We start from the raw sequence: 26003 nt of genomic DNA, 5'->3' as shown, positions 1-26003 counted from the left end.
AACAGTGAATTTTAATAAAATGGTAGATATTTGAGTTTTTGAAAGATAAAAAAGTGAAAACTTGAAAAAAGAGTAATAGTAGATGGAAATAAGTCTTTTGGCCTTTATGAAATTAAAATTAATTTGTTATAGAAATGCAAAAAGGTGCCTCCCACAAAATGCACAAACATATAGACTTCCCCGTTTATCCCCTCTAATATAATTGTTTCTTTTGAGACCAAAGGTCTTATTTTAATCTAAGTTTGATGTAGTCCCAAAGTTTCATCTATGAGATTTAAAAAACTTAAAATTTCATTTATAAACCAACTACCATTAAATTTTTTTATTATAAATAAGGGTAAAATTGTTATTTTATCAATAATATTGAAATATATATAATTTTATCTCGTTTCTCTCCTAAGTTTTGAAAACTCACATTTCACCCCTAATCTCAAACTTTAAAAAGTAATTTTTCCCCTCCAAATCTCTAGGGTTTGCTGCAAACTTTCAACAATAGTGACAATGATAGCAAATTGGTTTTGATATTGATTGACCTTCGATGTGCCTCCCTTTGCTATTGTTGATGAAGCTAGGTGAAGGCCGATGAAGCCCAAATGGTGACCAAGTGCAAAGATGAAGAGGTTTTGTCAAATCATCTTTGAACGATGAGAATCTCTCAATTCATCTTCAAATCTAAACCACCGTTAATGAATACCTATTCTTCGACCATGAAAGTGAGTTTTCAAAACTTGAGAAAAAAATGAGATTAAATTTATACATATTTTAATATTATTAATAAAATAATAATTTTATCCTTAATTTTAATAAAAAAATTTAATAATAATTAGTTTATAAATGAGATTTTAGATTTTTTAAATTTTATGAGTGAAATTTTAAGGATGGGAACTTGGGTGGGAAAAAGTTCTTTGGCCTTATTCTGATTTAGAAATAGTAAAAATAATCTTTTCATTTCTTAATTTTCCGCATACTGCCAACAACACGTTTCATTCAACAAAAAGTGAGACGCCCGCCGGAAATTAATTAAATAATTGAAGCAAAATAAATCCCCAGTAACGTCCTGTCTGCGGTACCGTTTCAAGCAAGTTAGAAGATATAAAATACTAAACTGAAGTGGCAGCTAAAGGTCTTGTGAACCACTCAACACTCAACTCATTAATATCCAAACCCTCTCTCTCTTCCTTTCTTGGCCATGTCAACTTTATAACTGTCCGAGTGTCACAAACAGAAACAGAAATGAAACTCTTTTGAGTTTGGTTAGATTAAGTTATAATTATTTTCTTCAAGTTAAAGATTTTGTTTGGTTTGTACAGGGAAATTTGAAGTTTTTAAGAATCTAAAGATGACAACTTTGTTGGAGGTTTCTATAATTCATCATGTGGGCATTGTATTCTTGTTTCTTTGGTTGCTTTCTTTGTTTAATCGATGTGGCCCTATAGCTTTTTTAATGTCTATAGTTTATCTTTTCTGGGTAAGTTTATGATTTAGTTTGATCTATTTGGGGTTTAACATCTTAAGTTTATGGTGATTTTTGAGGTAATTGTTTGTTTATCTCTGTGTTGTCATAGGTTCATGAGGAATACGTTGAAAAATTGAGGAGAAAATTAAAGTTTGAGGAGAGGAAGCGGTCCTATATGAGAAGGGTAATTAAACTTTCTTTTTTTGGTTTCGTAAGTTTTTGGAAATATATTTTAATTGAGTTTAATGGGTATTTGATTTATTTGAGAATTTGTTATTAGATTTTTGAGAAATGAAAAGTGGGGAAGAAACTGTAACAAAGTTAAATAGTTTTGTTGAATTCGGTAGAAAGGTGGTTTTGTTTTCTCCGATATTCTGATTAACAAGAAGATGTTATAATTAAGGATAAAGGTTCTCTTTAATTTTGACAGAGTAAAGGTATATTTGCTTTGCACTTTTTTGGTCTTGTTTATTCTCTTCTCTGCATACATATTTGAAGATAAAGATGGTTGTATGCTTTTTTTTTTTTTCAGATTCCTGGAACAAAGACTTTAACTTTAATATTTTGATGCTTTAACGCTATATTGGTTTCTCTTTACCTTCAGGTGCTTTCGGATTCTGAAACGGTGAGATGGCTGAATCATGCTATTGAAAATATATGGCCCATATGCATGGAACAGATTGCTTCACAGAAGATTCTGCTCCCAATTATACCTTGGTTTCTGGAGAAGTACAAGCCCTGGACTGCTGTATGAATCTCTTTACTTTCTGAATTGACAGTATCAAATTCTTTTTAGTTATAGTTCAGCTGTTGACTTGGTATGGTGACTGTGTAATGATGCTTTTTGATGGTGGAACAATTGGCACTGTAGTTGACTCAAAATTGCAGAAGTAAAGAATTCTTTATTGCATATTTCAGTGTTATTGAGGGATATGACATAGTTGTATGAGTACCAAACTTTTGTTGTACCATGTCCAGTACTAGGTCTGGTTGTCCGCATGCATGAACGTGTGAGGAAATTTGTAGATTTTCTAGGCTGATTAAGTGTAGATCCAATATATGAGTATATTGCTAATAACATATCCTATATGTGCAGAAAGAAGCTGTGGTTCAGCACCTATATTTGGGCAGAAACCCACCTATGTTTAATGAAATGAGGGTTCTTCGCCATTCTAATGACGATGACCACTTGGTATGTTAAAATAAATACTAAACTAGACATCTTGGAGCATGCTTTGTTTCTGTTGCAGCTCTTGCATTTTTAATTTTAAAAACATCAGGGAGATATCACTTTGTAATAATCACAGGTATTAGAGTTGGGTATGAACTTTCTCACGGCAGATGATATGAGTGCGATCATTGCTGTAAAACTGAGAAAAAGACTAGGATTTGGAATGTGGGCAAAGTTGCATGTGACAGGCATGCATGTTGAAGGGAAGGTACAGAGATGTATATTAATTGGATGGCATGCATTTATCTTTAAAAATAAATATTGGTCAGTTGACATTGGATTTTTTTACTTTTTACTGAAGAAGGATAAAGTTGTTTTGACTTTAAGCTATACCGATAATTCTCTTGTAGGTTTTGGTTGGGGTGAAGTTTCTTCGCCACTGGCCTTTTCTTGGCCGGTTGAGGTTATGCTTTTCTGAGCCTCCATATTTTCAGATGACTGTAAAACCTATCTTCACTCATGGACTTGATGTTACAGAACTTCCAGGAATTGCTGGATGGCTAGTAAGTTTAATTTACATTTGTAGAATGAATTCATCTGTTCTAGTTCATGACTTTATTTTCCTCTCTTAATCTTATTTGTATTCTCTTCTCTTTGTTTAGGACAAGCTTCTATCTGTTGCATTTGAGGAGACGCTTGTTGAGGTTAATTTCCTTTACTCTCATTAGGCTGTCTTAAATTTCATGAACAAGTGTTATCTCTTGTTCTTTAATCTAACATTTTATTTTGGGATGCAGCTATATAGATCCCAAAATGAGCATCATTTCTCTCTGAATTTAATTTGGATCTCATAATGTATCTTTGTGCAGCCCAATATGCTGGTTGTAGATATGGAGAAGTTCGCTTCACCACAGCCAGGTAATTAATTTACTGCAGTGGTCTTCTTATAGGGTTTAATGCTATGTTTTTGAGTGGTCATTATTTTCCATTTTGTGAAGGGCAATTCGTGGTGTTGGTCTTTCTGTAGAATGAGCTACCTGAATTGGGAGAAGTTAATAGAGGGATTGCTTAGTGAGAGTGATTCCGTCTTGCTTATTAATTACAGAGGATGAGGATGATGGTTTGTTAAGACAAGATTCATGCATTTTGCAAAAAGCCTGTTGATTCTTTTTAGGATAAAGAGAGAACTATGAGTCATCAGACTTCTTAGTGCTGCCAGGCATAATAGTATGCGAGTGCTAAATTGAAATTACAATTTTTTTGTGTCAAATGCTTGACAAGGCATATAGATGTTTAAGTTGAATATGCATAACTATGGTATGTGGGAAGGACAAGGGAACAAGAACGTGGATGTGCCACTTGTCCTTAAAAAATTATTTGAGAGTAAATGAAGTAAAAAAAATTAAGAATTCCAGCATTTTTAACTTTTGTATTGCCTTTTGATTAGGTTAAATAAACAAAGGATTTAGATGGAAATCTTGATAATTGTACAAATGGAACACTAGAGGGCCCGTGACTTTGAATCACAGTTTGCTGTTTAAAAATTATTTGTAGTGACATACAATTGCTACATGGTTCTCATAAACTTGTTTCTTCAAATGATGTGGACATTAAGAATGTACAAAGAAGAAAAGCTGTTCAATTTCTTTTTTGGACTTTAGCCTTGGGCACTGGCTGAGCTCCGTAGGCAGAATGTGAAGGACTTAGTGATGGCAATCGCAGTGGCAGATAATTTTGTTTACTTATGGAGTTTTTGTTAGGTTCATTTGCATTGGAATGCGTTTGATGATCTATTGTAGAATTTATTGCCAGTGGTTCAACATTTTAAGTAGTTCCTTTCTCTATTTTCTCAGAGATAAGCTAAATTTTAACTCTTTGTTAATTGTGTGCTGTTCAGAACATTGGTTCTCCGTCAATGTGAAGGAACCTGTTGCACATGCAATTGTTGAAGTTGTTGAAGCATCAGATATGAAACCATCAGATTTCAATGGTAAGGCCTAACTATATTCATAAGTCATTTCCCATCACATGGTATTCCAAATCTTTGTGACGTGAGTGACTGGAATGAATTTCAGGTTTGGCTGATCCATATGTGAAGGGGCAACTTGGACAGTACAGATTCAGGACTAAGACACAAAAGAAAACTTTGACTCCAAAATGGCACGATGAATTTAAGATCCCCATTTGTTCGTGGGAATCACCTAATGTGCTATCTATTGAAGTTCGTGACAAAGACCATTTTAAGGATGATACCCTTGGGTAATTCTCTAAAATCAAGTGCAATGCAGTTATATATCCAGTTATCTGTTTATTAATAAGCCATAACTGTCTTAACAAAGTGAATAGCTAATATGAGCAATCATATGACCATTGCACTTAAAATTCAATTTCCACGTGCTGTAAGTGCCACTATTTAATAGTTACTCATCTTCTTTTTTGGTTGGAGCAAATACTCTCAGAAAATCTCTCCTAGATGACAAAGCATGGATGCTACTATGATACATGCATAGGAATGAAAGGAAGAGTTGTTAAGCCTTGCCCCTTTCGGAACAATTGACACATATTCTGTAGTATTCTTTGAGATTTTAGTTAGTCCTAAGCTTTAGAGATACAAATTTATAGTGTTGGCATGCCTTTACTTTTATGGTCTTAACTCCTTATTTTACTGGCTTCAGGATTACTTGCTTTCAATCATCCAATAATTTTCAGTTCCTGATAACAGATATTCTTATCTTCCGGTTGATTGACCTTTAGAATTGCAACAGTGAATTATTTAATGTTTTGGCTGTGGATGTTATATGCCTTTTTTAGTTTTGTATTTTGGCTTTGTTTTCATGCTTCTTCAGTCATTCGTGACACCTTTTGAATTCTAATTTACCATGATTCTTGATAATTTGCTTAATAAATGATTGATTCTTCTGCCATCTGCAGTGACTGTACCATAAATATCAGTGATCTTAGGGATGGCCAGAGACATGACATGTGGATACCTCTCAAGAACGTTAAAGTGGGCAGGCTGCATCTTGCAATAACAGTAATTGAAGAGGGTGCAAAGGTATTTTCCATAAGGTTTGATTGAACTGCAAGTGAAAATAAGATGTTGCACTACATTATGAAAGATCACTGACTTGTGCAGTAAGTTTGACATGAATTTCTGGCACAAATTTAAGCAGGGGAAAAGTCAGTGGAATGAGGAAGCATTAAACAAGGAAGGAGTTCAAGAGGAAGAGGAGCTAATGAGCAAGGAAGACATGCAGAACTCCTTTGCTGATGGTACTCAGGGAAGTTCCTTTTCATCTTTAATATCAGATAAGTCCCCAAAGATGGCTGATAAATTTGAACCTATAAACATTGAGGGGCAAAAGGAGTGTGGCATATGGATCCATCACCCAGGAAGTGTAGTATCACAGACTTGGGAGACTAGAAAAGGGAAGAGCAGGCGCGTTGATACCCAGATTCATAGTAATGATTCCTCTCACAGCACTAGTCCAGCAGTATCTGGATCATTGAACAATGACAGCAGCAGTGATGATGAAAATTCTGAGGGGAAAAATCCTATAAATTCTGTTAGGCGGGGCTTACGGAAGATTGGTTCTATGTTTCGAAGGAGTCCTAAAAGGGGGGATCATTCAGGCAGAATTTCAGAGCCTATTTCATCTCTGCAGGCTAACCTTAAAGCAATTAATTCTAGGAAGTTTAGTGTGAAGTTGATAGTAGATGACCTTCCAGTGCCCATTTCTGGTAGCACTCCAGAAGAAGTATGTGTTAATTCAGATGGAAGTAATCCAGAAAGCCCAGAAAAGAGAAGTAATCCAGAAAGCCCAGAAAAGAAGCATATGAAAGGTATAGCGAAGAGCCTTCTGAAAAAGGCAGAGAAGCGAGCTCACAACTTAAAGCAAGTTCTTTCCCGAAAAGGGTCTAGAAATTCTGTAGGCGATCCATCTACAGTTCCTGAACAAGAAATCTATCCAGAATCTGACTCTTCTCATGATGAATCTGTTACCTCACCCTCTATTGTTGAAAGAATACCTGAGTGTGAAAACAATGAGTCTTGTAAAACTGAGCAAATTTTTCAGACTGGTTCAGGCGATCCCCAAATGGATATTGAGGACCAAAGGGAGAAGACAAGTGTTGAAGCTGATGAGAAGAGAAGGGATAACGAGATAAACAAACCTGACAGGAGTGGTAATGTACTGATTGAGTCTGCAACTCCCAAGCGTTCGGAGGAGGATATGAAACCCAAAGAAAATGGAAAATCCAACCCAGATGAAAATATTATCTCATAGTAGTTAGTGTTGTCAAAAACTGAGTAAATTACAGAGTCAACATTAAGATCTTGCTCTATTCTGTTTATCTGTTGATTTCTTATTTCATTTAGCAAAGTTTGGTCCTAGCTTTCAAAAACCCTGGTGCAGCTTCAGGCATAATGTCTTCTTGTGTGTATGGTTGTATTTCATGTCAGCATTTTGTATAGCAGTACACAGAATACAAATAAAATTCAAGTTTTGGATTTTTTGCAACTTTTTGCAGAATGAATGCATATGTAGCAGGACTTTTGGTATCACCGCCACTGCCAGAGGTGATAAAAGACCGGTTTAAGCTCTACAAACTAGTAATACATATTCAAATTAGTGTTGAAACTAGCATATTAAAAGATCAATTGGCCAAAAAATCCATGAGCAGCTACAATACTTCAACCAGCTATGCCTCACATGTAAAATGGGTGTGAAGGCCAGAAGTTTGGCTTTAAATCTTTGCTGGATGAATAAACTTGAAGTTCGAAGCTGGCGGTGTAAACTTAAAGATTGAAACTGGAGCATCTTCTGCATTCTAATATAGTCCAATCCAGTTGACAAGTTTCAAACCTGTTACAGCATACAAAAACTCATTCCCTATCAACAACATTTCCTGTCCACTTTCAAGGACAATGGAAAGCAACGGACGTAACTTTCCACTCAACTCAATCACCTAACTAGCAAAAATTTCATCAATACAAATATTCTTACAAGCATTATTATCTGACAAAACACATCGAATAATCGCCCTCCACATCCCCATTCTTGGAACAAAACCTTGTTGCACCATCTGCTTTAAAACCGAATCCACATCCTCCAATAACTTCTCACTGCAAAGTCCATGAATCAGCCTCTTGTATGAAACAAAACTAGGACTCATATGCGCATTAATCATCTGACTCACAAATTTTTTGGCCTCCACAAACCTCTCCTGATCAAGCAATCCATACAAAACCTCTTGATAAGAGCCTGCATTTGGATAACACCCCTTAACCTTCATCCTCTCCAAAAGCTTCATCCCCTCTTCAACCTTGCCCTGCTTCCTAAGGCCTGAAATCAATATATTAAACGTGATTGTATCCGCATCAATTCCCTCTCTTTCCATTCTTTCAAGCAACCCAAATGCCTCCTCAAGCTTCCCCTTTCCACACAAACCATGCATCAAAGTTGAAAACGTCCTCACATTTGGCCTACAATTTTGCTTAGGAAATTCATCGAGCACATAAAAGGCGGCCTCCAAATTGCCATTTTCACACAACCCTTTTACAAGAATATTAAGACAGCATTCATCAATCTCAACACCAAGCTTATTTGCACTCAAATAAATTTCATGAATTTCATCAAACAGTTTGTTTGCAACAAGCAAATTCAACACAAAATTAAAGGTTTTAACACTCGGCCAACATTTATACCCATTTGGCATGTCAAAAAGAGTGTCAATAGCTTTCCTTATTCTCCCAGCTTGATTCCCATAAATCTTGATGACATTGTAGAAAAACTCCTCGGATAAACGACAGCTGCGTTCATGTTTGATTCTTTGCATTATCTGTTCAATAGCATCAAAACTTTTGGCTTGAGCGAGTTGGTTGATGACGAGAGTGAAGAGAGCTTCATTGGGTTTGTAGTCTCTTCTCTGAGAGTACTGGTTTAGGACTGAGATTATGGAGGTGGGTTCCTTGAGACTAGAGAAAATTTCCAAGACTTCGTTTGGTGATAGCCAGTCTTTGTGGTTGAGTTTATAGAGATTGTGAGAATCTTGATGGGCCGATGAAGAGAAAGAAGAAAGAAGATGAACAGTTGGTTTTAGAAAGATAAATTGATGAAGCTTCAAAGAACTGGCAAAAAGTGAACGTGAAATCATAGTTTTGGTAGGTCAAAACACAAGAATGGGGGCTCGGATTGGAGGATTAGGAAAATACATAGGGTATCGTTTAATTTATTCTAAGTCCCAGAATCATCAGATTTCTGAGAAGGGAACCAAGAAAATCATGCGAACTTCCATATTCTCTGTAAGTCTTGTATTTATATATACATTGGCATGGGAAGTTCAGCTATACACTATATATATATATATTTTACAGATTTCTTGGTTTTTTGGGTTTACATTCCTGACTGAAAATTTGTTATAAACAGGCTATAACTTATGAGAAGCAAAATATCATCTGATCCTTTTCCCAGAAAGAATTGGTTGACTGCAAGTGCCGGTTGAAGGCCTCCTTGCAAGAATGGCTTTTGGTGCAAACAGAACAACCCCCTGCCATCCAACTTTCTCTGCATTTGGCTTCGTGGCTTGCGCGACCTTAGAGAAAGCAAAAGATAGTAGTCGAGGGAAATGAATAAGAGAAGTTCTGTAACAAGAAAGAGTGTAGATGCTTTAACTCTTACCAGCATTACACCCCATCCGGTTGCCAAAAATGCTAGACAACGTACAAACATGTCTTTGAAAGAATCTTGACAGATGACAGAAAGTAAAATTTTAACTGTTAGAGAACCCCAGGAACAGAAATGCTCAGAAAAACCTTAACACAAGGTGCTACTTTGCACTGAACATATGTCTTCCAATGATCACATGTAAATAAGTGACTAGTTGATGGAAACGTCCAATCAATAGTCCGTCGTGCCTTGAGATGGCCAGATGTAAGAAGTGTTGAACTGATAACCTGATACGTGAGAGGAGATCGATCCTTTGGATTATAACACATTCTTTAGGAAAGCTAGCATGGAACACTATGATCGAACGTCCAATAGGCCTTCCACTTAGCTATAAAAAAAAAAGATAAGTGAGAATAAGATGATTGAAATGTTTACCCCCATAGTGTTGCTACTGAGTAGGTGCAGTAAAACAATGATACAACATAGATGGTAATAGTGTCTACTCTGGTTGTTTGTTGAATCTTCAAAATTCTGAAAATCAATCTCATATCATTCACAATCAAGTAAAATTTCATGTATTTTTAATAATCTCCTCGAGGTTTAAGATAATCAAAATGTTTACTTCTATCACATTGCCACTGTATGAGCGTAGTACAAAAATAATACAACTTAGCAAAGATATATTAAAAGTTAAACTTATGAAAATTTTTATTGGATCTTAGAACAACAGTCCTTACTAAAATAACAAAAAAATAAGGGCACCAAACTGAGAAAACACTACTCAAGTAGGCAATTAAGAAAAGTTATTACCCAAGTGAGGAGTAGTTGAGAAGTTTTAGAAAGTCAGGGAGTTTTGTGAAATCGGGATACCAAACGGGGGAGGTGAGCATGCCTTGAAAACATCAATATAAGGCCAAGTTTTGATCCGTTTTCAAAGTCATATCAATGAAATTTGAAAACCCAAAATCATATCTATGAGTCAATTTTCGTTTAAAATCTCAATTAAGGTTAAGAATAAAATTATCATTTAATAAAAAAAAAAATTTTTAAAACTAAAATTTTATTACTTTGCATCATTTAGTTTGAAAATCTTATAATTCTTCTAACTTAAAATTTGAAAAATCAATATTTCTCTCATAAGGTTTGTAAATAGTAATCAGAGATGGTGAAGTTTATCGTCTCTAACCACGTTAGCTTTTTCTCCTGACTTATCTCTTTTTATCGATCAAATCTCAACCACTGACAAAATTGATTTTCTTCGATAAAAACGAAATCATCTTCGTTGAAATGTCTTTATCTCAAACGAAGATGATTTCGTCTTCGTCTAAGACAAAGATGATAGTCGAAGGTCTTAGATAAAGACGATGTGGCTGTCTGAGACATCCGACAATCATCTTTTTTCAAGATGAAACACTTCAATGAAGACGATTTTGTTTTTGTTGGAAGAAATCGATTTTGTCAATAGTTGGAATTTGATTAGTAAGAAGAGATAAATTGGGAGAGAGAGCCAACACAATCAGAGACAACGAACTTCACTGTCTCAGACGACAATTTACAAGTTTTAGAGGAAAATATTGATTTTTTAAACTTTGGTTGAAGGAAATCATGAAATTTTTAAACTGAAGGGGGTAAATGAATAAAACTTTAGTTTAAAAATTTTTCTTGTTAAATAATTGTTTTATCCTTAAAACTAAAAAAGGTTTCAAACGAAAATTGGCTCATGGGTATGGCTTTAGGTTTTTTAAACCCTGTAGATCTGACTTTGAGATAGCATCAAAATTTGGGGGGAAAATACTTCGGCCCTCAATTTTATAATCCCAGAACCATTCATAGGGTTTATTTTACGAGAACCCTCGATTGTGGATAATTTTCCTTTTTGCTCACTATATATAAAACCCATCAGGTAAGGACCGTCTTGGCGGGCATTCTCCTGACTTGAGTGTGAATTTCACAGAGCCCAGTGCCGAAACCAATGTAAGCCAAAAGCTTTTTCTTTTATAATCTTTTATCCCTTCGTGGATTATTCTCCACTTCTTAGTTTATCTTTTTACTATGAATCTCACTATCTCCATTTAATGAGGAAGAAATTCAATGTTTTGATAGTCCAGTGGAACGCGAAATTTTTGCCGATTCAAAGCTCGATACAGTTATTTAACTTATTATGAGATGGGTTTGTAGTTATTTAGCCTTTTTTTTTTTTTAAATTTGTTTTCGTGCAGTTTCTAGGCTATCAAATGTCGGGCTGTTGTTAAAATTTGAAATTGTCATTTAATATTAATGAGTAATGGAGACTTATTAGTGTGCGGCATTATGTTTTTCAGTTTAAAATTTTGTTTACAATAGAATTATCACGCTTTTATGTTAATTGTTTACAGTAGAATCTTGGAAGTAAGAAAAAATGGCACTTTTTTTTTAAATTTTTTGTCAGGATTGAGACATGGCAAAGTGGTTAATATTCTAGATTGGGCCTTTTCAATTTTGAAGATTTTAATTTTACTAGAGTGTGATTGCATCTCTTTGTTTCTTTTATGATGGTTTCGATTGTGATGATGGACTTGTAGCTCTAAACTCGGTATAAAAAACTGATTGAGCTATTTGATTTCGTTAGTCATCCACCTGCGCTTAAAATTTCAATAATTGGTTGACTTTGTTCTGGAACTAAAAAGGTAGTAAAAGCTGATTTATGCAGTTCTTGTTTATTTTTTCCTTTGTTTTGGTAGGAGGGTAAGCATTTATTTTTATTCCTTTCTTCAATTTATCTTGATGCGATAGTTAGCATAATATTTTTTTTGTATTTTTCCTTATCATTTGAGGATTGTCTTTGGATTTCAGGTCATTGCAGACCTTTAAGGCTCTTTCTCCATTCTATGTCATAGTCTAGTTGCAATAAATTTATGGCATATTTTCAGTCCTTGCATTTTCAAGTCCATTCCTTTTGGAGAAGTTTTAATTGCTTTGGTAAAGACTTCACAAGGTGTCATAGAGTCGGAAACAACTTGTCTACTATCAAGAGACTTGATCTAGTTCATCTTTCATCCTTTCTATTCAAAAAGGTAATTCTTTGCACATTATATGAGACAAAATTTATAAACATTGGAAAAGAACTTTCTAATTTCTTAGACTACTGCTTGTTTTTTAGGAAATTTTAATTTTCCACCTGCTTTTTGACTACTCATTCATAACACAAAACTTCACTAACATTTTGATGTGGTGTTGCTTCACTTACTACAATATTCTTTGCCATGTTTTTGAATGCATCAATTTCATGGGAGGACAAATATCCAGACTCTCTATATAGGTCTGGATTATCTTCTGGCAAGATACTATAGTTTTCTCCTTTGATGAATCATCATGAAGAATGCATATAATTTTTTTGTGCATATTGAGGTAATTAGCATGCAACTGTCTAATTAATTTGACTCTTAATGGTTTTTACAGGAATACTGTAGTCTATCTACAGATTCAAATTCAACTTTTCATGGAGTTGTTCATGCAAATGTTAACAGTGATGTAGCTACTTCGCAAAGTGAGCAATCGTTGCACCAAGAGGCACTCCTTCATTCTTTGAAGTTTAAAGAACAACCACCAAGTGGCAGAGTAATGTTTATTGATGGCACATCAGTCATTTATAGAGCTTACTACAAGCTATTGGGTATGTTACAACTTAATTTTGATTTATATTGAATTATATTATTGAGATTGGAATTAAAATGTCTTGATATATATATATATGTTATTGTTGAATTGTTGTCATTGTTGCTATTTGCTGCTGGGTTTATCGTATTACAAATTCTTTAATTCTTTGTAGTATGCTGTGTGGAAGGATGCGTATCCTCACTGACCTAACATTTTAACTTTATAGATTGGATTCTGTTACTTGGTTATTTAAAAGATTGAATATCTTGTTGGAGTAACTTTCATATTTCTTTTCTTAACTTTGGAAAATTACTGTTTTGATGCTTCTTTTTTTAATTGTTAACTTGGCAATGTAAATAGATTATTCTTTATTGAAAGGAAGGTATTAATTTCTTATAGATTAGTGTTTGGTTCCTTGCATCACTTTTGGGGCTTTGAGAAAGAAATCAATATTCTTCTTTCTTCTTCGTTCACTTTTGTTGAGGAGGCATATTTATTGTCTATTGTGCCTTATTTGACTCTCTAATGCAGGGCTTTCTTCTTTTATGGCATTTATATTATGTATGAAAGTTACATGAAAATGTGGGAAAGTTATTTTCTTTAATCATTGTTTTATTCTCTTCTGATTGACAACAGCAAAGTTGCATCATGGTCATCTATCACATGCTGATGGCAATGGAGATTGGGTTTTAACAATATTTTCAGCTCTCTCTCTTGTGAGTGATTTTTATTTTCAGTGTCATGTAACTTAGTATATATATTTCTATTGTACTATTGATATTATCATTTAATTTTATCTTTGATAAAAATTTTGCTGCAAAATGATTAATATTTATTTTGTATGAGACACTTCTATCTGTAGCATCTTTAGTTTTATGAGGACAGATGGAGAAGCGTAGCAGATGTCATGTTATTAGATAGACCTTTCCTTCTCCTCATGGAAAATACTGTGAACTTTCTGGATTGGGCCTTTATTTGTAACTTTCTGGATTTACTTCAATTCTATTTCTAGTCCAAGGCTTTCCTGATCCTTCTTTCTCTTGCAGATCATTGATGTGCTGGAGTTCATCCCATCTCATGTAGCGGTATAATTTGGCCATTGCTTGTGTTCCATGATTCTTATGAAAATCTAAAGTTACATTGTCAATAATGTGTTCATTATCTCCTATAAGCTTTTAGGTATCTGTATATATATAGTAGATTTTATTTACTAGAAAGTGGTTGAACAACCCTTTTCAGAATGATTTTTCACTGCCCAATGCTTGTGTTGCATGTTAAATGTAGCAAGAATTTTTTCCATAGGATATCTTTCTTGAAGTTTTTAATTTATTACTTTTTTTCCATTTCTCTCTTTTAAATTAGATTTTGCAGAATGAACAACCCTTTTCAGAATGATTTTTCACTGCCCAATGCTTATATATTGATTGTGTCCTTCTTTCCTTTGTGCAGGTGGTGTTTGACCATGATGGTGAGATATGATATTTCTGGGCAGTTTATACTTTGTACTATATTTCTTTGATTGTTTATTGGCTAGTTTCTTTTCTCTTAAAGACTTTGTAAATGGAGCTTATGTTAATTCTTTCAATAGGTGGTTTGATTCCATTTGTCCATGGAATATATTTTCTGAAGGAATAGTAGTATACTTCCCTAGTATGTATCCTAACTTTTTTGTATCCTAAGTTATGTGGCATTAATCTAAGACTGTTAAGTTGACAAAAAAGTAATATAATAAATGGTAGGGCAACCGTTAGTTAGTGCTACCTATCATGAGATGAGTAAGTTCAGAAATCAACTTGGAAGTATAGTATTATTCTTATCCAGGTCTCATCTATCTGTTGTTAGATTAACTACGTCCTAATTATTCAATTACTCTGTTTCTGTGATTTTGTTTCATGGAGAACGATAAAATTGTTTGGCCATTGTGAGAATACCTTTTGATGTTGAGGGAATCATATAGACGGAGATTCAAAAGTTGATTAATCTAATTCAGGCCTTGATGTACATGAGATTTGGGATTCAACGATGAAGGGTTTATATAATACCCTAGTGATAATAGTTGTCTTTATACTCTCATATCCTCCTTTCTTTGTCTCATATACCAACTTTGTAATATCCTTTGATGTTGAGGAAATTTTATGAATAGTGATTCATAAAACTATCTATTTATTGCGGCCATAATCAACATTTGTATATTTTACTTAGTGGTGAATGGTATCTATAGGGCCCCTATAGAAAATAGTTTGCCTCCCTTTGACTCTCATAATCTTCTCTCTTTGTCTCCGTTGTTCCTTCGTGTTTTTACAGTGAAATAAGCAATTCTTTTCTCTTTCCTTAATTGATGTGTCAGAATTATAGGACATTTTATCATTGTCCTTTATCATTCTTTTACTTGCTAAAGGTTGGTTTTCTAGTCTGATGTTCCCTTTAGTAGTTGGAGATAACACAAAACTTGTGAGGTAATTGGTTAGTGAATCTGTTTAAAATTTTGATAAAACAAACATTTTCCTTTCAGGATCTCCATTTGGTCATGCTTCTATTTCTTCAAAAGAAAATTTCATGGCAAAAGGTAAGTTGGTTGTTTGTTTTTATTTCTTTTAGCATTATGATGAAGTTGAGGAAGTTGTGGATGAACCTTAGAATATGAAGCATGTTTGTAGCGTAAAAAGTGAATGGACATGGTTGAGTGTCATTGGCTCATAAAGTGTATTTTTTCTTATAATAAATACATTATTGATATGTGACTATATGGAATTGGGTGTGCATGTCTTGAAATGTTAAACAATCACATATGTTCTATATCAAGACATTAACATTATAATGTGATATCTCAAACTAAAAGTAAATGGTTAATGCTATAAGTATCGTAGATTGTTCCAACATATTACACTGACTGACGTGGCAGATGCCGCCTCATCTGCCTCATCACAGACTTGCCATGTTAGTCTAAATATTTTTTAGATTGCATTTACTGATAAAATCAATCTCTCCCTAGGGCTTCCTCTTCAACTTCCTTTCATTCAAGAAGAAATTTTGTGGTAGAAATTTTGTAACCAGACTATGAAGATAAGTTTTCTGGTCTGCCTTGAGAGATAGCACTGATGATTGCTGATTGAAAAATTACAGAAGACGATAATAATTATAGCACATAAGTGGCCACAATTGCCCACATGATTCAAGTTGGCCATTGCTATCTTTTGGGGCAACTCCAAAATTAGTTAGAAGAGCCTCAAGCTCTGAAAATTCCTTCTTCTTCCTCTCCTTTTTTGAAAGTTGCTACTCCGTCTCTTTATTAGATGTGCCAAAACTTTCAGAAGTGTCTTCACCATTGATTCATGGTGTACCAGAGCCTTGGGTTCGTTGTAACAATGGTGGTGGTGGTGGTGGGAGAAGAAGACATTTGGCAGTAGTATTGGAAGAGGAAGAGTTCTATGACAGAAAAGTTCTTCGCAAATGAAAGGTGGAAGAGGAAGCCATAGGGGGGAGATTGATTTTTTAGTAAACGCAATTTAAAAAACATTGAGACTGACGTGGCAAGTCTATGATGAGGCAGATCAGGTGGCATCTATCTTATCAGTCAGTGTAATCTGTTGGTACAATCTACCAGTGCTTATAGCATTACTTTTGAATTTTATATGATGTTATGGTTTGATACTACAATGCGTCTTGGTTTCTTCCTCTATAACCCATTCTCCTTAATCTCATGATACTTTTAAATGCTTTGATCCCTTAGAGAATTGGTAGGCTACTCAATGCAAGTCCTTTGAATAATGACATTTTTTTAAATGTAACACTAGAGGGTTCAAAAACTGTTCTGCAAGGGATTTTACTCTTGATGTGAATTCTAGTTGTGATATAGTGGAACTTGTAGAGAATTTTGTGAACCAAAAAATGGTTAATTAATTTGAGACATTTGATAAGTACATGCAACAAGTGTTTCTGTTTGAATGAACTAAACTATATTTTTTCATTATACAAACAGGAAATTTATATAAAGAATTTAGGGCCTAGAACTAGTAAGAATTTGTACAAAATAAAAAAAGGGACACATAAAGAAAAACAAAATAAATACAATCACTACAATCCAAAAAACTATATCTACTTTTTAACACTTGCTCTTCAGTTGTTGTATAGATGTCAGTCAATCCAAGCTTGCTTATTAGTGATTCAAAGCTTGACTTTAGCATGACTTTGGTTAAAATATGTGTTTCTTGTTGTAAGGGTGAAATGTAGACTAGATTAATCCCTATTTTAATTTCTTCTTTAATGAAATTTCGGTCTATTCTTACATGTTTCATCTAATCATGTTGAATAGGGTTGTGAACAATATTGATAGCAGATTTGCTATTATTATAGAAAATATCAGGGTGAGTCACATGCAATTGTAAATTTTCAATAATTTTTTTACCCAAATCAACCTATAAATTCTTTGAGCAATTGTCCAATACTAAGCCCGACACTACTTTTGGCAACTACTGATTGCTTTCTGCTCCTCCAAATCAATAAGTTATTCCACAATTTTGTACTAAAACTTGATGTGGGCCTATTATCTTCTAGATATTTGGCCCATTCTACATCAACGAAGCCAACTCTACCTCTATCATTAATCTTCCGAAACAACCCTTTTCCAATATTTCCTTTAGGTATCTCAAAATTTATGGGGTTATGGTGAGATGTGTCTGAGTTGGTGAATGCATAAACTAACTCACCATACTAATGACATAGGTAAGGTCGGGTCAAGTGAGAGATAGATAAATCAACCATCTATCAATGTCTAGTATCTTCCCTTGTCCATTGGAGGGTCCTCATCGCTACTTTCCTCTTCCAGTTTCTCTCCAAAGGTGTATTAGCAAGTTTACATCCTAACATTTTTGTCTCCTTTAGAAGATCATGTGTATACTTTTTTTGAGAAATCAAAATCTCTTCTTTGCTTCTTGCTACCTCCATACCAAGAAAGTAATTCATTGAACCTAGATCTTTAACCTCAAACTTTGCCCCTAATTTTCGCTTCAACATTTTTGTATTATCATCTTTAGTAATTATGATGTCATCAATATAGACAATCAAAACAAATTTCTTACCCCTGAGAGTGTTCTTTATGAACAAAGTGATAAGTTTGGCTTTGTTGATAACCCATCCAACCAAGAGTTGTACAAAATCTTGTGAACCAGGCCTTTGGTGATTGTTTCAAACCAAACTATGACTTCTTCATTTTACAAACTTTGTCAACTCTACCTTTCTCCTTAAACTCGAGCGGTATCCTCATATATATCTCCTCCTTAAGTTTTCCATTTTAGAAGATATTATTTATGTCCAATTGGATAAGGTCCCAATCAAGATTAGCTGCAATAGCTAATAATATCCTGATAGAATTCAACTTTGCTACTAGTGCAAACGTCTGTTCATAGTCAATCACATAGGTTTGTGTAAAGCCTTAGGTTACCAACCTTTCTTTCTACCATTTATACTATCATCAGATTTGTACTTAACAGTGGACACCCATTTGCACCTCTCAATTTTCTTATTCTCAGGCAAACCTACCACATCCCATGTGTCATTGTCAATCAACCCTCTCATTTCTTTATGAACTACTTTGCTTCGCTTTGGATCTTTCAAGGCTTTTTGAACATTTCTCGATATATTCATTCCAACTGCTATAGTAAATGTTCTAAAACTAGGAGGCAATCTAGAATATGTCAATTAATTTAGAAAGTGGATGTTTAATACAAGATTTCATCCCTTTCTGAAAGCTATGGGAAGATCTAAATCATTTGCTGGAATTGATCCCTCTTCAAGACTACTATTTGGTTTAGACGTTTGGCAGTGCTAAGTTACTAGCTTTGGTTTTCTGGAGTAAATTAAAATCAATTTCTTAGGATTCGAATTTTCTTTTTGAATAGTCACTAGTTTGGGTTCAAGTATGGCTTTGGGTGACTCAAGAAAAGGTTCAATCTTTGTGGTTACTAGTTGGCTTGGGACGGAAGAGTGTTGTTCAGTTACAACTTGACTTGGGACGGAAGAGTCTTGTTCATACCCAGCGGTTACAGGCTGACTTGGAACAATAGGGTCTTAAGGATGACTTGAGAGTTCATAGCTTGGAATGGGAAGGGAAACTGGTTGTGATATTGTAGGGTTCCAATGTTTTTCTTCAGTTATTTTCTTCCCTTGAAAAGGAGTATGGGAATGGTAGGGTGTATATCTAAGAAATGAGACATTTGAGGTTACAAAATTCTTTTGTGTAGAATGGTAATAGTATGTGTCCTTTTTGTGTTGGTGAATACATAATAACAAAACATTTGAATGCATTAGGTTAGAGTTTATGACGGTGGGGATCGCGGTTATGGACATAGGCAATGCATCTAAATAATTTAGGTGGAAGAGAGTTTATTATTTGAACATGAGGGTAGTGGTACAAAAAAGCACTTAATGGGGTTCGAAATTGGAGGACTGTTGAAGGTAATCAATTAATTAGACATGAAATGCTGATAATAGCTTTGCCTGAATAACAATTAGGAACAAAACTAGAAAACATTATAGATCAGACAACTTCAAAAAGATGGTGGTTTTTTCTTTCAACGACTATATTTTGTTGGGTTGTATAAGCGTAAGTGCTTATATGTACGATGTCATGGGAATTCAGGTATTCACTAAGGTCATGTGAGAGATACTCGACTATGTTAGTACGGAGAATATGGATGAGTGTTTAAAAAACATTCAGGATCAATTTAATTTATCCTCCAATTATTATAATTATAATTTATTATTTTCTTTTTCTAAAAAAATAATTTTTTCCTTTTTTATTCCTTCTTCTTTTGTCATCTTCACTGTCAATTGTTTTGTCATCCTCACCACCACTTTTTCATTTTTCAATTTCTTACAAAAATCTCTTAATAATCATATACTTATATTTATTTGAATTCAAATTAAATAAATGAGAAAGAGATAAATTGACATTTATTTAAAAGAAATAAGTGGAAGAAGAATAGGAAAAATACAATAATGGGAAATGAGTGCAAGAAAAAATGGAAAAAGGAGATTGACATTTATCAAAATGATAAAGCTATGTGCACAAACAATGAATACAAACTTGAGTACAAACGATGACATGTCACTTTATGATTAGGTGATTTTGAATTAAAGATAAAATAATATCTAATCATATGGTTATATATCCATGTTTGTACTCATGTTTGTATCCATTGCTTATGTATATAATACTACTCTTATTAAAAATAAATGAGAGGGAGAAGGAGAGAAAATGGGAATGAGTGGGAGAAAGAAGAGGAAGAGAGAGATAATAATTTATTATAAATAAATGAGTAGGAGAAGAAGAGGAAGAGACAATATTGGTAAAAGGAGAAGGCAATGTGTAAATATTGTGGATAAAAGAAAATTATTCATTTTAAATATTTTCTATTGTGGTTTTCTTCGTTTATATTAAAATGTCCTACCATTTCACCTAACAAATTTACTAACAAAAGTGGATGATGAATTCTGAGCTATGGCTCCAGGCATTTGTCAATTAATTGGGTTAGAGAGGTTGATGGAAGATTTGCATGTGTCTTTGTCTCATCCAGCAAGGCTATACAATGACAACAATTCAACAATTAGCATTGTCAACAATCTCATGCAACATGATCGGATGAAGTACATAAGAATTGATCAAAGTTTTATAAAGATGAAGACAGAAAATAGAGGAATTAATTTGTCTTACATATCTAGAAAGAGTCAACTGGCTGATGTTCTTTCTAAAGCCATATCTAGGCTAGGATCAATCATTAGCAAGTTGTGAAAGGTAGATATCTATTTACTAGCATCAGATGGAATGTTGGAAAGTTAGAGGAAAAATCCACAAATCAGTCAGGCTTATTAACTTTTTAATTTAGGAATTAGTTATTGCTTGATTTACTTCCCAGTTTAGTCCTATTGTTTAGTATCTAACCATGTATTTATACCCTAACAAATTTGATAAAGAAGTTAAGCGAGTCTTTTCTAAACACTATTCTTTTTCATAACATCATCTTATTAATGGTCATTCACATCTCTTTATACCTTGACCTTTGCTTATTCATCTATGTGTTGTCATCACCCTTCTGTTTCTGTATTAGTGCTGCAATTGGGGTGATTAATTTACTTCTTGTTTTTAGTTTTAAATCATATATGAAGTAAATTTATGGTTTTTCCTCTTTATTTTATGGCTAGGTACTAGCAATATTTTAAATATATGATCACTCTCTTCAAAAGTGAATGTCTGATTATACATGCTTAAATTTTTTGAAGGTATGAATTTTCGTCATACTCTATATCCATCTTACAAGAACAACCGCCCCCCTACACCTGATACCGTTGTTCAGGGGCTTCAATATTTGAAAGCATCCATCAAGGCTATGTCCATTAAAGTAATTGAGGTAAAAATCTAGTACCATGTATTCATATGATCATCAGTTATCTGATGTTTTGAGGCAACAAATCATGAAACTTTATTCCAAGTCAGGTACCTGGTGTAGAAGCTGATGATGTGATTGGAACATTGGCTGTGAGAAGTGTTGATGATGGGTACAAGGTAAGTATCTTAAACCATTTAAATTTTCATATGGGAATAATCCATGCTTTTATATCAGTTTCAATTGTATACACTCATCCTTGAGCATTACGTTGCACAATGCAGAAAGATACTAGATTTATGTTAATAATTTTCTATACTCCATGTGAAAGCAAGACACTATTATCGATTGAAAGAAATGCATATAATAAACTACACTTGGAATCAATAAAAACAAAGTGCCAGTGTATCACTTTTTACTCATTTTGTACTGTTATTGCATACCACTCTTTATTATTTTCTTTTGCTTTGCTATGTTGTTTTTTTTCCCTTACAGGTGCGAGTTGTTTCCCCAGACAAAGATTTCTTTCAGATTCTCTCCCCCTCTTTACGTCTTCTACGAATAGCACCACGGGGATTTGAGTTAGTATACATTAATTTTTCAATTTTTCATTCTTCTTTCTCTTCTTAAATTTGAATTATGGAAATGAAGAAATCTTTTGATTTCTCGAACATGTTTTACTCTTTAACCGTGTTTGTAGCATGCCGAAGAAGATTTAACTAATTCTCACTTAATCAGAAACAAAAATCAAAGTATCTATTAACATCAGCATACACAGTTCTCAACTAACTTTGCTCTTTGAACCATTGGATATAATTTAATAGATGCTTTGCAGTTTATTTTTTGTTTTAAGTGAATTGTTTTATTTACGATATGCATGTAGTTTTTTATTTGATTTTATGACCGTGGGCTTTTGGTTATTTAGTATGGTTTCATTTGGAATGGAAGATTTTGCTAAAAAGTATGGAGAACTGAAACCTTCACAATTCGTGGATGTGATAGCCCTTATTGGTGATTCTGCTGATAATATTCCAGGTTATTTTTGTGATTCTCTTTTGTAAAAGATTGAATATGGTTAAAAAGCAATTTGTTATGTAACCTAGCTTTGGACATAATAATTTATTTGCCTGCCATCATGTGTGGCATAGGAGGCACTCCATTGTTATATCATTACAGTTTGCAATTTGGAAAACTTATTTGGTGCTGAAGTTTGATATTTTGCTTGCAATACTTGAGCATATTTTTATTCCATACCGATTTGTGTTAGTTTTATAGCTGTGAAACCTTTTCTTATTATGCAAAGCTACAAAACTTGAGCCTCACATCATTAGAATGCTAAACAATAGCATTCGACCTCTACAGCAGGATACTTTCATATGTGAGAGAACCATGGTTTGTGGGCATGTATTATTTTTTGGCAATTCGGTGATTGTAAAATCTTGAAATGAGTTGGATATGGGAATGAATGAAGGTTAGGACAGGATGCTTCAGATTAGTCTGTAAAGAAATGGATTTTAAATTCTTAGTAACCCCTTTATCTTATCTACATATTTCTTGGGACATCTTAAATTCCAATGATGATGCATCATTACTCTATGAATCCAGGAGTTGAAGGAATTGGAAATGTTCGTGCTGTGCAACTCATCTCTAAATTTGGTACGTAAATTCATCATTTAGGATGTTTTCTTCTTCAAAATTTGAACCAAGGTATGCTTGCTTTATGTTATGAAATTCATGAAATTTTCGGTATATGGAAATTTGAAGATGAATACACCCTTATGACATGTTTTGATTGTAAAATCTTGTTGTCTGTTTGTCTAACTAAAATATTGTAAACATAGGGATATGCTAAAAGTGAATTTGTTGTTTGAGGAAAATCTGAATATATATATATATATATATATATATATATATATATATATATTGTGTGATATTTGCAAAGGTTTAAACCTGAATCCATAAAAGTTGTCGGTGCTTAGCTTGTCATCTATTACAAATTGGTTAATCTTGCTGACTCAAGGTTTATACTTCTATTGTTTACCAGAGCATCAGCCCCTATTACTTGTCCAATTTATTCTTAACTCTTCCCAATCCCTATAAACTTATTATTCTTGATATCTGACATGTTATATCCTCACTTGAATGGGAAGGCTCATTGGAGAACTTGTTGCAACATGTTGATCAAGTTGAAGAACAACGTATTAGAGAGGTTAGATTTACCAATGACAACATCAATCAATTTTTCCTTTTTAATTCTCTTCCCTGGTTGGTTAGCCAGTGTAAAATAGGTTATTATATGGAGCTTGGTGGTCTAATCTGGTTTGGATCATATGCCCCCAGTTTAGGCCTCTGTAATGTGACTGAAATTAAATCAATTTACAAAGGTTATCCACAATATGTTAATTAATTTTAAGTAATAAAATGTGTTTCTTGTCATTCTATAAATCTCAACTGGCAGAAAACTTTTTTACAGTTCTTTCTTTCTTTATAATAAGATGGTTTGTAGATGTTTTTTCTGCAATCTTTGCTCTCCATGTGCACTTGCAGTGTTGTGGAGCGCAGTTGACTCTAAAATAATGCTCCTTCGAATTCTCTTTTATGTCTTGCAGGCCTTGATAACTCATGCTGATCAAGCTATCCTAAGCAAGAACTTGGTATTGTTGTCTGCCCTTTGTCATTACTTGTTAGAATCATTTTCTTCTCAATGATTATTTTGAATTTCTGACCATCTAATTCTAAGTTTCATAATTCAAGTTATTGTTGTGCACCCTTTTTGTTTTCTTGCTTGCAATAAGCATTCTCTTATATATATCCACAAAGTCTGATCAAAATGCCACCTGGGAAATTTCCATTTTCCATCATTCAACTCTACTTGACGATATCTATTGATTTATTTGATAGTGGAATTTCTCATCAGCTATTTACTCCCATTCATATATAATCACTCACTTAATAACAGTTAACTTTACGTTTTTGTTGACACTTAATGCAATGAACATTCTGATATTGGAATCTTTTATGTTGTGGCAGGCATTGCTGCGTACTGATCTTCCATTCTACATGGTACCGTTTACTACCAGGGATCTCACTTTTAAGAAACCAGAGGTTTGTGTAATCATAATTGGTTCTTTATGAATCTGTGACTTTTTCTGTTATTCAAGTGCGTTACATTATACTCGGAAACTTTTTGCTATGTTTACCAGCACTTATACCTGTTTCTAATGCTGTAAGCTACAAAGTGAATCAACTGAACATCTGTTTACAGCTATAAAGTGAATTATCTAAACATTTGTCACTTCATATAATACTTAACGGAAAGAAATTTTTTAGTTTAGACTATCATCACAGATCTCATTAGGGCCGTTTTCTGGCCATTTCAAGTGATAGCCACTTAAATTCCATCCTGAAGGTTCACTCAACAAAGTTAAATTTACTCTCATTTGCCAAATCAAATTCTGTGTGTCAAAATTTCACCACTTTTATTGAGATTGGAACTCTGATGCCCTTTATGAGGATTTGCATTTCTTCTTGGAGGGACTTCTGGTTTTACCATTATTTCTTTCTGGCCTATTTTTAAGTTTTCCATGTTTCTTTTTCTTAGCTCAATGATTTCAACATTTCTCTTCTTTCACCATTTAAGTAATTCATCGAAGCACCTTTGCCTAACTGATGCACATGAGCATGGATTGGGAAACCTTTGCACTCTATTGATAACCAGTCATGGAAGTGTTTCTTCATATGTCAATGTGATACTTTTAGCTGAAACCGAATCATGATACAGGACAATGGGGAGAAATTCCGAAGCCTCTTGACTGCTATTGCGGCTTATGCAGAAGGGTTTTCAGCTGAGCCAATGATAAGAAGAGCCATCTATTTGTGGAAGAAACTTCAAGCGCCGCAATGAATACTTGGTTTCAGGCTCTCCGCACTGTGAAGGTTGTTTGGAAACCAGATATCATCGAAGTCGAAACCATAACATGTATATCAAATGATTTTGACACTGCTGAGTATAGTTCTGACACAAGCTACCATTTCTTTAACTTTTGTTAACTTCTCATACAAAAGTTTAATTGTATGATTCTATGATATTGATCATGTATCATATGGACACAGTTAATACCGCTGATCCTGTGGTATTTGCATTTTTTGGTTTTGAAAGAAACAGAATTCGCCCATGTTTCTCAAAATTCCCTTAATCTATGTAACTAATTGCTCTACAGAAATGACAAAAAATGGGCATCTGGGATCAGTAAGAAAATGCGCACAGCTGAGGCATGATTATTATGCATTCATAAAGCCATGGTTCTCAATACGAGTAATGTTATTTGTATTCAATTTTCGTATATAATTTATGTACATAGATAATGTGTTATCATATGATTGAATATTATTTTATTTTTAATTCAAAATTACTCAATCATATAATGATATATTATATGTGTACATAAATTATCTATTAAAAGTAGATATATATAATTTTATTGTATCAGTATTATACGATATATAATATGTATTTAATGATAGAATACAAGTGAAAAACAATATATATTTTGAGGTATATCAAATTAATACAATTCAATAAATATATCATACAGTATGATATATATTACTGATATAAATTGATTTATTTAAAAAAAATGGTAATATAATATAAGTATATATGAGAAATTTTAAATTTTTTGAGATATTTA

At 33.6% G+C, this 26003-nt stretch overlaps 3 protein-coding genes across 9 annotated transcripts; 2 read left to right on the top strand and 1 right to left on the bottom strand.

Moving 5' to 3' along the window:
• The first annotated feature begins 1128 nt into the window (after positions 1-1128).
• LOC123201927 (C2 domain-containing protein At1g53590-like) lies at positions 1129-7147 on the top strand. Of its 3 annotated transcripts, none has more exons than XM_044617540.1 (12): positions 1129-1468; positions 1566-1640; positions 2061-2204; positions 2553-2648; positions 2764-2895; positions 3038-3190; positions 3290-3331; positions 3497-3545; positions 4525-4617; positions 4703-4886; positions 5559-5682; positions 5798-7147. In XM_044617540.1, the coding sequence occupies exons 1-12, from the start codon at positions 1340-1342 to the stop codon at positions 6911-6913; spliced, it is 2337 nt and encodes a 778-aa protein (XP_044473475.1). In that variant the 5' UTR covers positions 1129-1339; the 3' UTR covers positions 6914-7147. The 3 variants fall into 3 exon arrangements, with proteins under 3 accessions (XP_044473475.1, XP_044473477.1, XP_044473476.1); XM_044617541.1 differs by having other exon boundaries at positions 1131-1468; positions 5801-7147; XM_044617542.1 differs by lacking the exon at positions 2764-2895.
• A 273-nt stretch (positions 7148-7420) lies between these two features.
• Positions 7421-9474, bottom strand: LOC123201929 (pentatricopeptide repeat-containing protein At3g14580, mitochondrial). The gene has a single exon (XM_044617543.1). It carries the CDS (start codon positions 8781-8783, stop codon positions 7596-7598), a length of 1188 nt encoding a protein of 395 aa, XP_044473478.1. The 5' UTR covers positions 8784-9474; the 3' UTR covers positions 7421-7595.
• Positions 9475-11116: 1642 nt separating this feature from the next.
• Positions 11117-25487, top strand: LOC123202166 (flap endonuclease Xni). Of its 5 annotated transcripts, none has more exons than XM_044617966.1 (16): positions 11118-11269; positions 12128-12348; positions 12734-12947; positions 13568-13647; positions 13978-14016; positions 14381-14399; positions 15444-15497; positions 21209-21336; positions 21423-21491; positions 21808-21893; positions 22238-22347; positions 22918-22968; positions 23463-23521; positions 23922-23966; positions 24343-24417; positions 25094-25487. In XM_044617966.1, exons 2-16 carry the CDS (start codon positions 12190-12192, stop codon positions 25214-25216), a joined length of 1311 nt encoding a protein of 436 aa, XP_044473901.1. In that variant the 5' UTR covers positions 11118-11269; positions 12128-12189; the 3' UTR covers positions 25217-25487. The 5 variants fall into 5 exon arrangements, with proteins under 5 accessions (XP_044473904.1, XP_044473901.1, XP_044473905.1 ...); XM_044617967.1 differs by lacking the exon at positions 11118-11269 and adding an exon at positions 11294-11465; XM_044617968.1 differs by lacking the exon at positions 11118-11269 and adding an exon at positions 11654-11961.
• The last annotated feature ends 516 nt before the right edge of the window (positions 25488-26003 follow it).

The sequence above is a fragment of the Mangifera indica genome, chromosome 18 (assembly GCF_011075055.1).
Source record: "Mangifera indica cultivar Alphonso chromosome 18, CATAS_Mindica_2.1, whole genome shotgun sequence".
Classification (NCBI taxonomy): Eukaryota; Viridiplantae; Streptophyta; class Magnoliopsida; order Sapindales; family Anacardiaceae; genus Mangifera; species Mangifera indica.
Note: the sequence above shows the minus strand (reverse complement) of the source record. Positions and strands in the feature narration are given on the sequence as shown.

Excerpts from the sequence above, each read along its gene's own strand:
- LOC123201927 (XM_044617540.1), top strand. The coding sequence starts at position 1,340 with ATGACAACTTTGTTGGAGGTTTCTATAATTCATCATGTGGGCATTGTA. Across the intron at positions 1,469-1,565 it reads CTATAGTTTATCTTTTCTGG|GTTCATGAGGAATACGTTGA; the intron begins GTAAGTTTATGA and ends GTGTTGTCATAG. Across the intron at positions 4,887-5,558 it reads TTTAAGGATGATACCCTTGG|TGACTGTACCATAAATATCA; the intron begins GTAATTCTCTAA and ends TGCCATCTGCAG.
- LOC123201929 (XM_044617543.1), bottom strand. The coding sequence starts at position 8,783 with ATGATTTCACGTTCACTTTTTGCCAGTTCTTTGAAGCTTCATCAATTT.
- LOC123202166 (XM_044617966.1), top strand. The coding sequence starts at position 12,190 with ATGGCATATTTTCAGTCCTTGCATTTTCAAGTCCATTCCTTTTGGAGA. Across the intron at positions 15,498-21,208 it reads AGAAAATTTCATGGCAAAAG|GTATGAATTTTCGTCATACT; the intron begins GTAAGTTGGTTG and ends AATTTTTTGAAG. Across the intron at positions 24,418-25,093 it reads TCACTTTTAAGAAACCAGAG|GACAATGGGGAGAAATTCCG; the intron begins GTTTGTGTAATC and ends ATCATGATACAG.